Raw genomic sequence first — 15,875 nt, forward strand, 5'->3', positions numbered from 1 at the left:
ATTGAGGATTGCACCCAAAATACATCAAAGATGTTGCAGCATCTTACAGGGTAACCACCAAACTTAGGAGTCCAGAGGACGCCCAGCTGCTTCATTGCAGTTACCTGAGACCCACATCACCCTACGCTGTCCGAGAAAATCCATTGTCGCTGTATTTAACAGCTAGGAAATCTAGAGCACCTCAGCATGTGCGAAAATCTACCCCATAATCTTAATGAAATTCCCAAATAAAAGTTTTCGCGAACAAAGACAGCGAAATTGAAATGAATCTGAGAATGTTTATTTGCGTATCGAAATTTATGCTGCTCTCATTTACCTATACAGCGAATCTACATAAATCTTATTCGAAGAATTTTCTATACGAATTATAACAAAAGAATTTTACTGTATAAGCAAAATCTACAGTTTTCTATGAAACTCACATAAATAACTCTTAATATTATATTTGAATATTTCGAATGGAAAATATTTGCTTTGAGTAAGTTTAAAAACATAGTTTAACATAATACGATAAAGTTTATAATAAATAAAATATAAATCCGATAAAGGATACTTTTTTTTCGATAGGTGATAAGTGTCAATTCAAGTTTATTTAAGGATTTAGCTATAATTTTTATATCCGTTTAAACAACTAATTTTATTTAAATGTAAATACATAATTATCATTGTTACTCTCACTAAGACCTTTTCACAAACTACGATATATTTGTTCGTTTTTATCAAATACAATTCATTTATTTACTGGTCAGTGCTAGATTTGCGTTCTATACTGACGTTGAGTCAATAATTGGTGTCATAAAAGTTAGTTAAAGTGCATTGAGTGCCTGACAACCACGTGACATGCCCCAATTAGTTGCTCCTCAAAAAAGTAAACTTCGGTAAAAGTTCAGCATGGGGACACCAATGATATCATATGGAAACTTTATTTTCCGAGTTCATTGCGTGATTCAATGGAGGGCGGTTATTGTTTTGATGACAAGCCAAATGGTTTATGGTTTAATTCGGTTATGTTCAAATAAGTTTTTAGCTGACAGCGAAATGACAGGTTCCAGTTTTCACCTATTGTCTAAACGCAGGAGTGTATACGAATAATGTGTCATGGATGGGGTCACAATCGTCACGAATAGTCACAAATTTACAGCTCGTTTGATTTGGTAACTAAATCTAGTACATGTCATCGCCGCAATTATAAATGTGTACCATAAATTGTTTACTTGCTAAAGAATGGATCTACAAAACAAATAGACATTTAAACACAAGCCTTTCTTGACTTTGAATTGGAGTAATCTTTAAAATAACCCAAACATGGGACCCGTCCGTTATCCAACTTCATGGCACAGAAGACAGTGCAATGATATCACCTGGCTCAGAAATTAACTGTTGAGTCGATGGCCTTAGTTGCTAGCACTCCCTTTCTTTTAGTTATTATATTATTCTGTATAATAATTAACATGTAAATAAATAAAAAAATAATCTTTAAAATATTTTAACTTTTATTAGTACAGAATGCGCTTACCAGACTTTTAATAATTTAATTTAATTTACACCATTAACAGTGGCGCCATAATTATATAAAGCTATGTCACTTTTGTAATCTTCCATTTAAAATTACATTCCCCAATGATTCATATGTCGCTTCGTAGCCAAATCGAGAATGTGTAGTAATTGCTTAGAGTTTGACAAATCTTCCTAAATTATAAATATCCAAATTTCAAAGTACAAAATGTCACCTTTGGGTTGTTCCGTACATTTTCGTAAAAGTATACATTTTATTGCTTCTCATTTTTTTTCTTTTGTTAAATATATACACATACGAAATTTTAATTTGTCAATAAAGTTAATCTCAAACACTTTGTATAAAAACACAAATCTAAAACTCTGTGAAGTCAAAGTGTTTATAATGTCTGAAGCATAAGGTTCATACAATGTTGCCGTGGATTACTTTACTAGTCGGGTTATGGATATATGTGATATGGAGTCGTCGAAGACTGTATCAATTAATGCTCAGGACGCCTGGTCCAAGAGGATATCCCATAATTGGAAACCTGCACCAATTTTGGATAGAAAAGGGTAAATAATAACAATAGTAGACAGTTGTATAAAAATAAAATGTTAGCTTTCAGGTTTCTTACGGGCCTTAGCAGTTAAAATTCAAAAATATGGAACAGCATGGTTGGGATGGTTTGGCCCATTTCCAGTATATTTCGTTACTGAGCCCAGTTTGGTTCAAGACCTATTAACGGCGCCCCATGCCTTGAGTAAGGGGAAAATTGCTTACCATACTTTGGAAGAACTTCTTGGTAGTGGTGTTCTTGTCCTTGATGGTAAGTATTACTAAAAATTTTGTATCTTTCAAGCTTTTACTTTTCTGCTTCATAGACCCAAAGTGGAGTAAACATCGCAAGGTTTTGAATCCTGCATTTGGGCCCAAGGTGTTACTCAGCTTTATACCCATTTTCAATAATGAGGGAGGTAGCTTGATTCGGGAACTTGATAATCTAGTTGGTAAAGGGGAAAATGAAATGCTTTCATATATGAAAAATTTTACCTTAAGAATTGCGACACGTAAGTTTAGTTTGATGAACTGAAATCAGACTTAATTAACACCTATTCACACTCACAGAAACTACCTTGGGATCTGATGTCAAAGAAGAAGAAATATATAAAAATGAAACATTAATGGAGAAGTATCAAAGGTAATTTTATCACTTGAACATTTAACATATGGTTTAAAACTATAAATATTATGATTAGCTGTACGGAGGCTGGAATAGAAATGATCCTAAAACCATGGCTTGGAATTCAATTATTTCGCTGCTGGACAAACTTTGGGAAGCTTGTCAAAGACTCTAATTCGACTATTAGAAACTTTATTAATAAGGTTAGTAAGAATGTCTTTTAAAAACCCCTTAATTTCTTTATCTAATTCTGATTTAGATGATCGACAACAAACTAGAGCAAGCTTCTAGAAATAATCAACCAGAGGTCAAGACAAATTCATTTGTGAATCTCGCCATTGATCAATTGAAGAACCAAGTTTTCAATTATCAAAATGTAGCGGATGAAGCAAACACAATCGTCTTTGCAGCATTTGAGACAACCGCTCTTACAATAACCTACACTTTGATGCACTTGGCAATGTTTCCCGAATATCAGGAGAGAGTTTTTGAGGAAATTAAATCTGTATTTCCCAATACTGGAGACTTTGAGGTCGCATATGAGGATCTACAAAATCTAGAGTACTTAGGCATGGTCATCAATGAAAGCCTGAGGCTGATGCCAGCACTTCCATTGTCCCTACGCAAAGTTACTGAAGATGTAAAGCTATCGAATGGAGTTGTGTTGCCAAAGGGACTTCAATTTTGCATTGGTATTTTCCACATGCATCGCAACAAAGACATTTGGGGTCCAGAGGCAGATATGTTTAATCCAGATAATTGTCTGCCCAGAAGTCTACAAGATAAACATCCATATGCGTTTATTCCCTTTCTAAAGGGCAAGCGAAACTGCATAGGTATATCTAACTAATATTTTTATTATTTCCTATATTTTATTAAGCCCAATTGAATTTATATATTTTCAGGCTGGAGATATGCATTAATTTCGATGAAAATTACATTGATAAAAATATTAAGAAATTATAAATTAACCACAAAATTTCGCTTTGAAGATCTAGAATTTGTCGACAGTATTACACTGAAATTAAAGAAATTACCTGGATTGCAACTAGATCGACGAAATTGAAATCTTTACAGTTACTATTGTACATTTATTTTTGTTATCAAATAAAAAATAAAAACCAATCATTCATCTACTCTGCATGAAAAGTATACTAAGCCCTTATTTGCCTAAATTATGCGATATTCTTTAGATTTAAAATACTGAAGATATCTTCGAGCTTATCATTATTCCCGTGTCATTTTCAACTTCATAATGTTTATATAATATATTCTTGATCGCCAACAACCGAAATGTCCAAAAACAGCTATCTTGCTGCCTGTCTGACTGCCTGTATATGCATTTCCGGATATAAGAGTACGAGCGACCATTATTTATATAAAAAACATCAACTTTGTATAAGACATTGCCCCCACCTTCTGCAAATTAATGAAATCGAATAACAGACTTAATGTTGAATATAAAGATCTAATTAAAGCAAGAGTTTCAATGCTTTCTGCATATTTATTGATAACAAACTAAGAACTTTTCCAATAAATAACTTTAAATCAAATATTCATATAAATCTGCAGGGGTTTAATTCCATTGGTAAACATTTATATATATATATTTTGCATTGTATGGTATAATTTGAATGTATGGAATGGTTTAATATATTTGTGTGGAATATTTCAAAGGTTAAACAACCCAATATTTTGTTTTTATTAAAAATGGATAGCAGGTATATAACAGTCGATCAGATTCACACACATTAACAATTGGTTAATTCTAATAACAAAGAAACTTTTTGGATGCTCTTATTTTGAATTAATTCTTGAAAAATTAAAATATATAAATTCAACTATTCTCCAATTTAAGAACAAATTTGTCAAATTTATTTTTGACATTTTATTTATGATTTAAAGAATATCGATTTCATTTCATGCAAAATAAAATCATGCTCAATCGACCAAATAATCAGCATTTAACTAGTCTGTATGTAATATAATATAAGTATATCTAGATACCCACTACCCATTTTCAATAAAAGCAAAAGGATGTACTGAAAAATACAAAAATATACTGAGTGATATATTTGGTATGTCTATATACCATTACATTTAAAATACACCATAAAGTAACCAGATATGCCAGATTGCCAGCTAAGACCCGACTGGAGCAGGCGTTTTTTTTTTTTTTACAAATAATCAATGATAAATTCTACGATACGCGACAAAATGGTAAAATTGCAAAAATATTAATAATGTCTCGGTAGCAATGCTCGACAGCGATATACCCTAACTCTACACATATCTAATATACAAATAAAAAATAGCAAAATCCTTAATGATAGTATTAATATAATCTTTAACTTATACATATTTATAAATACGAGTCCCCCCCAAATATCTTTGATGCTCTCCGATAACAACGCAATTACATAATCAGAAAACTTTAATAAAATTAACTGCTTTACCAGTTTCCTCAAATTCCAAAATAAACGTTTAATGATTCATTTAAATTATTTTAAGCAATAATTCTTCGATTTATGTTACATGTAACACAATCAATCTTTCCAGTACGCATTGTACAGATCAGTGTGTAACATATATATAGACTTTATAAATATGTAAAAACTGTATTGTCAATTTCTTGTTGCGGTCAATATCCCCATTAACAATAACTAAGAAATCCACACCTGAATGAGCCCAACCGCGAAATATCTGATACCCATTTTTTGACTATAAAACCAGAGCGAATGAACACAGATTCGTTTGTCACTAAGATAATATACCCTTTGCATAGCTTGAATATTTATTCATTAACACCGGTTTGCTAACTATTTTAACTATCGTCGAGATTCGATATAAAATCAAAATAAAGTTGAAGGCCGTCAGCTAATCTCGTTTGTTCCCTAAAAACCTATATAAGCTTCGAAGAAGAGCTGAAACGGTCAATATATTTCTATGTCTCAAAGCTAAAGGTCCATAACATGTTGTTCATCCAACTGTTGTTCGTCTATCTAGTGATTCTCTGGATATATTCGTTATGGCGACGTCGAGGTTTTTACCGAGTGATGTTTCAGTTACCTGGTCCAATTGGATATCCCATTCTAGGCAGCTTACACAAGTTATGGAATAACGAAGGTAAGCAATAAAAATATAGTCCATATGGTTTCTAATTTATTTTACTTAAAGGCGTAAACACCTTAGGAAATTTAATGAGCACGTATGGACCATCATATTTGTTTTGGATGGGGCCGACACCTATGTATATAGTCAGTGAGCCAAGATTGATTCAGGAATTATTAACCGTACCCAATGCCATTAACAAAAGTCGTTTAGTTTTCGGCGTTATTCAACAGCTTCTTGGCTCTGCCATTTTAACTCTTGATAGTATGTTGCATTTGTATATTTGTACTGCGTTTTGTTTTGCTTTGTTACATTTTGCCTATTTTAGATCCCATATGGAGCAAACATCGGAGGGTTTTGAATGCTGCTTTTGGACATAATATCCTGCTCAGCTTTATGACTATCTTCAATGATGAGTCGAGTTCATTAGTTCAAGAGTTGGACGCATTTGTTGGCAAGGGAGAGAAAGAGTTACTTTCTCGATTTCAAAATTTTTCTTTTAGAACCGCGATTCGTAAGTGAAATTTAATTCAGAGATAATAAGATAATAGTTAATAATATTAACAACATTCATTAACAGAAACCACGATGGGATCTGAAGTGAAGAAGGAAAACATGATTCAAAACGACACACTAGTAAATAAATATAAAAGGTATTTTAGATCAGACCATTTTTATATTATTTTAACTATTATGTTGTCTTTTTGAAAAGTCTTTTTGCAGCAGGGGTTGTGTTATTCTTAAAACCTTGGATTAACTTTAATATTTTTCGCCCATGGAGTAAAACTTTAAAAATTGTAGACGATTCCAGGTCGACCATTCAATCATTTCTGAAAAAGGTAAGCTATTAAAATTTACAATATTGCATAATTTAATTATGCATTACGACTTTTTAGATAATTGTCTCAAAACTCGAGAGTGATTATAAAAATAATACAGCAAAAACTCAGAGCATAACATTTGTTGATGTTGCAATTGAGCAGTTCCGAAACCGTTTATTTAATTATACAAATGTAGTGGAAGAATCAAATACAATCGTTTTTGGAGCGTTCGAGACAACCGCACTTACAATGGTATATACTTTGATGAATTTAGCAATGTTTCCCGAATATCAGGAAAAAGTCTTTGAGGAAATTAAATCGGTGTTTCCCAATACTGGAGACTTTGAAGTCGCATATGAGGATCTACAAAAGCTAGAGTACTTGGGCATGGTTATCAATGAAAGCATGAGATTGATGCCAACATTCCCAATAACAGCCCGTAAAATATCTCATGATTTTAAACTCTCAAATGGCATTGTGCTACCAAAAGGTCTTGAAATTGGCATTAGTATTATCCACACACATCGCAGTAAAGACATCTGGGGGCCGGATGCACACAAATATAATCCAGATAATTTTCTGCCATCAAATTTACGAGATAAACATCCATATGCGTTTTTGCCTTTTTTGAAAGGCAAACGAACTTGTATAGGTATGAACAAATTCATTGAATTATATTATCCTTATTTTAATTTATTTAACTTTCAACTTCTATGTTTGTAGGTGCAAAATATTCAATAATGGTGATTAAACTGACATTGGCCAAAATATTACGAAATTTTAAATTTAGCACAAGCTACCGATTCGAAGATTTATTAGTTGTTGATTATGTTACACTTAAATTCAAAGAAATGCCGGGACTGCAACTGGAGCGTCGAGTTTAAGTTCATTTTTATTTTGGATTAGCTAAAAAAAAGAAGTGAGTAGAATGCAGTCAAGTGATAACAACTATAGAATAATATATAAAATGTACAGTTAATTGTACTGGACTGAAAGATAGTCGATTTCCAAAATCCTGTACCAATTTGAAGTTTTGGTTTTTTGTATAACAAATTAATTGTGTACAAATTTTAGTAAATTTATTATTTTCCGTAACGAATTAATTATATTAATTATATATCGGAGTTCATTCTAATATGCATATATACAAGATTTATACTCGCTTTCGAAGAGTTTCTAGTTCATTGTCGATCGACATACTTTCAAACTACTTTTATACATAAATATATTTATTAAGGTCGGATAATGCATATAATGTTATGAGTAAAATTACATTATTCAAATGAAGCTATTAATCTAATTAATAAATGTATATGAAAAATGTTGAATTACCAGAGCTTTGGTTCTCACTAAATTATTATACTTAAATGTTTAACGTAATTGAGTAAGTGTTGACACAGGTTTTCTCGTTTACCTGTATTTTTAGGCTCGTTATAATACCGAATACAACTTTAAGACATTTGTAAATCACATTTGACAAAAGGTATTTCAATAAATTAAAAAAAAAAATCTAAATTCAATATTAATTAAAAACGCAAAATATCCATTGAAATTTCGTTTGCTTGCTTACAATTTATGTGAATATATTAATTTATGTGCATATGTTAGATATAAGCGTGTAATAAAACTTGTTCGAAGGTGCACAGAATCTACTGTTCTCTAAAAACGTTAGAAAAATATAAGCTATTGAATTTCTTAAGATTATTAAAATTTGTTTTTATTAAATTGAGTTATAAAATAATAATTCAGTTTTCATTTTTAAAAAGATTTCAGCCATGAAAACTTATTTTTCGATTTTTTAAATTAAAATAAATATCACACAGAGTCAAAAAACTAAAAAAAATGTTCCAATTTATTGGAGTATCTTCTTAAAATAGTAAAAAATCTGTTAAATGTAATGGACGACTTTTAACAATTACAAATACCTATATTTTTAAAACTTAGTAATTTTATATGACAAACAATTAAGAAAGATACCCGCTACTCATTTTAAATAAAAGCAAAATATATCAAAATAATATACCACAAAAATATTGAAAAAATTTGCAAAATTGTATATATTGGTATATTGATATGGCCCTACATTAAAGATATACTATGTAGTGCAAAATATACCAGATTGTTAGCCAAAGAAAGAATCTGCTATATTTTGTACTCTACTTTAAAAGAATTTGTATTTTGAATGGGTTGATAACCGTTTTATTAAATTCGACAACTTAAAATTTAATTTGAGTAACGGGTTTTAGAGTCATTGGGGCTCGATTAGTAATAAATAAATTAGCTGTACTGTCATCACTAGTTAGATTTAGAATGTAATAACAAATCACAAATTTGCAATAAATTTCTATCTCAAAACGTGTAATGAAAAAATAACCTCTCTATTTAATGTCTTTATGACTTTAGAGAAATACATTTTTTGTGCTCGAGCAAATCAACTACCATACAAGCAAATAAACTACTAAGCAGAGGTCTAGATGGCTTAGATGGCATAATGATTAAAACATGAAACAACTTGTAAACTACTAACAACTTAAATTATAGCTATTGATCGTTCATTACATTCGAGAGAAATACTGACAACGGCACTCATTGGAAATGATCTGACTTGGACATATTAAGTCAGTTAAGTGTAGTTACTGAAAGAGAGACAATTATAACGACAATTTAAAAGTTGCGCAACAAAAGTAAGTCTTCAGTTGTAAGTGCAAAACAGCTATCGATAAATGTAGGCAGACAAAACAAGGCAGAAAACTCTTGTCATAGATACAGTTGCAGATAAAGATGCAGATACAAAGTCAGAGGCAGATAGAGAGTCAGAGATACATACATTTTGTACACACAGATATACATGTGTACATGTGCAAAATGTGCCACATTTGTGGGGCAGAGTCGGAGACTATGCTGGAAGCACTTGACAAGCCAAAGAGATGAAGAAATAATTCCATTGAGTTGGCAAGTATGTGGGGAATCTCAAGCGAGACGAAATTAGACAAGCGACGTGATTTACGGTACCCTTAAATCACAAGCATACAACCGCACATACACAACCACACACACACACACAGAGATATATACATTCGGCGAGCAATATCTTAACGGCACATATCGAAAATCGAAGTGAAAACTCGTCGGGCTATAAGAAAATGCGTTGTCAAGATATCAATGTCTGTGCCGCACATGTGCAACTAGCAACTTGGGACTTGGGACTGACAACAGACAACGGACAACGGACAACTTGGAGCCGCGTGCAAAGTATATAAAGTATTCGACCATGGATATCAGCGTATAAATGATAATAATGATCTCTGATGGCTCTCTTTCTCTCTCCCTCTTTCTCTCTTTTGCTGTTGGTGATACAATCCACAATCGATCTGCTTCTCTTGTCCAACTCACATGCATTCATTGATTTATGGCGCAAAATCGAATGTAATACAAAGTGGATGTCTCGATTTAGCGATCTTTCTGACGCATCGCTTCGAATATCAAAAGAAACATACACGAGATCAAAGCAAGTCACTCGGACAGACAGCTACAACAAAAGAATATTTGTTTTTTCGGTTATTGTGGTAATTTAATATGCTTCTGCTTAGCATCGAGTCATTGATCACTTTGGGAGTTTCCAAGCATAAACATGATTTTGTGCTTACCTTAAACGATATATGTGGTTCTGTTAAATATTTGAAAGTCTTCCAGCTTCCGTGTTAATGTTCAACTAATATACTAAATCTTCGCTTTGATAAAGAAAACCAAAAACAATTGAATCGTGAGTGACAAAAATATATTTTCACACCTGTTTGCGGGTTTACGTCTCTTTATAGAAATCATTCACTTCCATTCCTCGCCTTTTGACGAGTTTGCGCTATATTTTAAATTATTTGTCCCACTGTATTTCGTAGTGACTAAAATATTCTAAAAATTAGGAACAGTTAGAGTAAGTTTTGACTGTAGAAGACCTACTCACATTTCATCTGAGCGTTTTAAATTATTATTTCTCGCTTAGTCGACTTAAAAATTTTAACTTATTTTAATTCTTTGATATGAATAACAAAAATTAATAAATGCAAAAATTTTTAAATTATACTGAATATAGTTAAAAGTTTTTATCTAAAACTTTATTAAAAGGAGAGATTCGCACATATGCTACGCTAATTAAATAATGTTACTTAACTTTTATCTTCGTTTTATTACTTGAATCAAATTAAATTCGGATATTAGACTAATTTATGAAATGGTTTTGCAGCTTATTTGCATTAATACCTTGCCCACAGTTATGGCAACCAGTTTGCCTCTTTGCGGAAACTGGAAACAGTGAATGAATCACAGATTCACAGATCTTATCATAATAATAACATTTTATCCAGAGTTATACTGATTTCTTAATTACTTATACTAAATACTTCTAAAAAAGAATTCTAAGAGATGACTTTAAATCACATGTTAGCATATCTAGAATAGATATTTGTAAATTTGCCTAAGCCGAACATAAATAAACACTTATTAATTTGAGCTCAATGTTCATGGGGCTATACCTCTGAAAGTATATCTGAACTCGTTTTTTATTTTTTTCTGGGTTTCAAAACGTTTATTTCGTCAAAACTAAAGCCACACCACAAATAAAAAGAAACATCAACAAGATTAAGTGGACATCGGGTATTGTTTTTGTTTACACATTCAGCGAGAAACGAGTTTAGCATCTGATTTAGGTAAACAATTGGGGAATTCTACAGAGATTGTTCTTGAATTTCATTAATATCAAGACGATAAATGACACAACTGCGAACTATAAAAGCCAATTCTCGACACTTGGTTGAGCACAGTTCGAATTAAAATTTTGCAAATATCGTATCTCGTCGAGTGAATTAAATAAACCAAAATGCGCGCTTTCATATTCTTCGCTTTGATCGTTGGCGTCCTATTGTCTCTGGCGTATGCCGAGGACCAACAGGAGCAGCTAGTGCGTACTAAACGCCAGTTCTTTGGTCCTGGATTTGGAGGCTATGGTGGATATGGAGGCTATGGAGGCTTTGGAAGACCCTATGGTTTTGGACCCGGCTATGGCGGCTATGGTCATCGTCATCATGGCTTTGGTGGCTTTGGAGGATACGGCGGTTATGGCGGTTATGGCAGATATGGATTCCCCGGCGGTTTCTATGGTTAAAATGTTGCACAATAAAGTCCCAGTGAGAATTTATACAACGGTGTTTGTGATTTTTGAGCTCATATCGATGTGAAATATCCAACCAAATTGAACGAGAACACGTGGTGCACTCCAAAATTATCACAGTAAATGGACCAAAACTTGACCTCGCCCATTGCAATATGTTGACCTCCACACACATCTTAGTGTGCGTGCCTGATGCCTCAATGTCTAGTAGACAACATTTTAAAAATAAACACCAACAAATCTTCATATATTTATTAATACTTCCCTGCACATCTCCATCTGCTCAGACCCCAAAACATTTTCGGAACTGGAACTGTGTATATCTCTACCTACTAATTAGAAGTTTGTCTGTGCCGTCTGTTTGTTTATGTTCCAGAGCTGTCACGAGTCGGCATCGCTTTTCTTGAGCATTTGCAGACATACACAAAGTGCTGGGGGAACGTGTAGGTGTACGAGTGTGTGTGGGAGGGTCTTTGGTCTTTGTGTTGCTGCAATTATCACGTACGATTGTCATAATTATCATTGGAATTTTTTATTAGATGACCTTTGGTCCTGTCTCCGCTTCTGTCACCTTGTTTGTTATTTCTTGAGCAACTGTTGTCATGTTAAAACAAACTAAATACCTATTGTTCGTTTTTTAAAATGATCTCTTTTCTGTTGCTGTGCTAGTTTGTGCAACGCCCTTTCCTTACTTTTGTCATATCTATCGGACTCTGGCGATAAAAACTACTCTTATAAAATTTGATTTGCTTTGAATAAAATTTGCGGCATATGCAGTGAGACCGCAACAAACCCGAATCATGCCATGCTCTTAATACATCCAGATTATATTAACGACTTAATAATCCAGCTAATAAACATACAGCTCTCAGCAAATTATGTGCAAACTCAGCCGCAGAACGGGGCTGCATATTAATTTAGCGCCAAATTCAGCAATACATTAGATGGTTATCGGAGTTGCCCTGTGAGCCATATGGGTGCTTGAGTTCGTAGGTTTGTTGTGGCAATAAGAACGCCCAGCTAACTAGCAAGTACTTACCCCCAAAAAAGAAGAGGACCAAGGACCCAGGACCGAGAACCGCCCCTTGTGGTTGTGCTATTGTTTAATTGTCAATAGACATCGGCTTCTATCAATATCATAAAAGCTAATATTTTTCGGTTGGCTGAACGATGCGGTGTAGAGAAGGAGGGAGGCAGAGCGAAAGAGAAGGCAAAGGTAGCCTGGCTACGCCGATTCCTGACAAACTGACTTGTGGGCATAAATAACCGCAAACATCCCCCCATTAATCCCACCGGATATGCTCAATCAAAGCTCAAAGTGTGCGTGCTGGAGTGAGGTGTGACCAGAAGGTGGATGGGTGTGGGTGAACCTGTCAGGCATGTACTATAGCTCAGTTGCTTGAGTCCGGGGGTTGCTTGCTCGCTTGTTGTCATTGAAAATCGTCGTATTTCATTCATCATTTTTCGCCTTTTCAACGCAAACCTGACAAACGTCAGCAACAAGCCAACAACTCAACAACCCCCAGTTCGGCCGCTTAGAGTTAGTTAAAGGTTGGACCTAAACCTCAACCTGAAACTGAACCTCAGCGTGGACATGAGCTGGCTTCCTGGCTCGCTTGAAAGACTTTCGAGTCGGGCATGTTTTGATATTAAAATTGTGTAATTATAATTAAGCACATGTGGACAGAGTTGAGGCAATGGCTTAACAAGTCCTCCTTCTCCTTCCTCTCTTCCGACTCTTACCGCTGATTCGTTTCGTCCTCCGACTGCTTCCGCTCCTCAATGAGGCCTTTGTGACGAGGTGTTTTGGCGGAAGGAAACGAGTCGGTTACGATTACGGCTGCAATGCGCAAGCTCCTGTGTCACGTGCGGTATGTGGGCACATTGTAACCGATATGCGGATTGTCGCCCCAGGGGCATAATCCATAATTTAGCATACTGTCAGCCAATTGATATTACTTGCCTTAATCAGATTGTGTCTATGTGTTCCGTCCTGTGTGTGTGTGTGTGATTTTATATGTGTATCTCACATGATTACCAAATTTTAATTTTCATTAGTGGAGGATTTTAAAGTTTACACTTTTGTACGAGACACGTGCTGCGTTGTGGTCTCAATTGCATGAAGCGAATATCTGTTGAATATGTTTTGCAAAGCCGTGAAATACTTGATGATTATTTTTACATATACGTATTAATTATTAGAAAATAATTATCTTCACATTCACTGGCAAAATGACTAGGTTTAACGGGAAATATATTCCAATAAAAGTATTAAAATATGTGTTGAGCACTCATAAATGTACATATCTACTAAATAATCGAAGAATATTTTGTTATGATCAATTAACAGTCACCTATCATTTGATTCGTTATCGACTAACCGATATTTAAGTATCGATGAAGAAAAATGTTGGTTAGATACGATATTTCCTATTGTTGCTTCTACTATCGATTGTCCAAAACTTGAGAAAGATCTTACAGATTTTTTCTATTTTGCAGTAGAAGCTATTTATAATTAACAAAACCTGCGCATAAATTAATAATGGCAATAAATTGAATGAAAGAAGAATCGCTGGGAACTACTCTTACTTTTGCTGATACACATACTCAGCTGCCAACTTGTTACGAGTATTTGGACGGTTAACCTACAGAGCTCTAATTGTAATTAAGCATGGGAATAAAAGGAAAGGAGCGGGAGAATAAACCCATAGAAATAAATAAATTCATTTATGTATGCGGCATGAAAAACGAATGTGTGATTGTGTGGTATGTGATTGTGGCCAGGAGAAGAGTAGGAGTACAGCATGTGAGACTCGGTGATATAGTATAAGAAATTCCAGGCGTGCATACAACGGATCGGATGAGAGGAGAGTGCTGGATATGGTAAGAGGAGATTACAAACGTGTTGCCATTAGTTAACTTCAGCTTTGATTGATTTCAATTAATCTTGGACGCGTGTAATTAATCATTGAACACTTTAATATGGTTAACAACTCTTGACCAAGCAACGGTTAAAAAGGTTCAACGAGCCGCAGACTTCTGAAGCCGTCAACAGAGCACAGCACAGCACAGACAAGACGTTTCCAAACGTCCCAACTGACTGACTTGACTGACTAACTGACAAAGTGACGTACGAAACGGGGAGTTGGAGACCGAAGCTGGCTGACTGACTGACTGGCTGACTGTGGCTGGTTGCCAAGACAGCCGACGCGCCGTTGCAGTGCAATAAGAAAAATTACCAAGTTTTGGAAAATGCGTTGGAGTAACGTAACGAACCAAAAGATTTTCATGCAACCGTGTGTGGATGTGTGAGTACGAGTGTTGGCTCCAACTTGCCTCTTGGCCAACTGGCAAAACTATCTCTGACTCAGTTCCCGATCCCGAGTCTTTGGGTCTGAGTCTCTCAGCCTCCGACTAATTGTAGTTACACTTCGCGCGAGTTGTGCAGCTTTGTGGCTAGAGCAACGGAAAGCGGCTGCGATTGATGGCTATCAATGTCGATGACTTATGGTCCACGTCCAGTTTTAGTCGCAGGCACAGTCTCAGTCTTAGACTCAGACACAGCCACAATCCATGTAAATCCATCTATGTAGCACATTTACTTGCAGTCGGTTGCCCAACTGACTTTTGCGTATTGATTTTCCCATGGTCTTTGTGTGAGTAAATAGCCAAAAGCCAGGGAAATCATTGTACGATTAGGTTTCCAGCCTGAACGTTCTCCATTGCTTGTGTGGTTAGCTCATCACTGGGTAAACGGGCCATGAAAGGTGCAACTAAATGAGGCCAGTGTGTGGTAAACTTAATGCGACTTGATGGCAACTGGAGTGGGTAAAGCAGGCTAGAAGATATTAATATCTTATTGAAATAGATAAGCAACTTGCTTTCCTGATTTAGTGGTAACACTTTTTTGTATGGGGAAAACCCGAAATGCAATTGAAGAGTTACGACTACAGGGAAAACTTAATGTGCACATTGTAATAATTAGCACACCTGACGGCAGAGCGTTTATATGGAAAAAGTCAAGACTTTATTTATTTGCATTTGTTTTACAATTTCATAAGTTTTCTAAACAGATAATCTTTCTATCCCATTATGACCAAG

At 34.6% G+C, this 15,875-nt stretch overlaps 2 protein-coding genes and 1 pseudogene across 2 annotated transcripts; all 3 read left to right on the forward strand.

Moving 5' to 3' along the window:
- The first annotated feature begins 1,823 nt into the window (after positions 1-1,823).
- LOC117576889 (probable cytochrome P450 313a4) lies at positions 1,824-3,797 on the forward strand. Its single transcript, XM_034262023.2, has 7 exons — positions 1,824-2,070; positions 2,124-2,324; positions 2,380-2,565; positions 2,624-2,696; positions 2,755-2,881; positions 2,938-3,514; positions 3,584-3,797. Exons 1-7 carry the CDS (start codon positions 1,926-1,928, stop codon positions 3,742-3,744), a joined length of 1,470 nt encoding a protein of 489 aa, XP_034117914.2. The 5' UTR covers positions 1,824-1,925; the 3' UTR covers positions 3,745-3,797.
- Positions 3,798-5,650: 1,853 nt separating this feature from the next.
- LOC117576902 (probable cytochrome P450 313a4) lies at positions 5,651-7,512 on the forward strand (annotated as a pseudogene).
- A 3,971-nt stretch (positions 7,513-11,483) lies between these two features.
- On the forward strand, positions 11,484-11,768 carry LOC117576904 (neuropeptide-like protein 31). The gene has a single exon (XM_034262041.2). It carries the CDS (start codon positions 11,484-11,486, stop codon positions 11,766-11,768), a length of 285 nt encoding a protein of 94 aa, XP_034117932.2.
- Positions 11,769-15,875: the final 4,107 nt, after the last annotated feature.

The sequence above is a fragment of the Drosophila albomicans genome, chromosome 2R, assembly GCF_009650485.2.
Source record: "Drosophila albomicans strain 15112-1751.03 chromosome 2R, ASM965048v2, whole genome shotgun sequence".
NCBI lineage: Eukaryota > Metazoa > Arthropoda > Insecta > Diptera > Drosophilidae > Drosophila > Drosophila albomicans.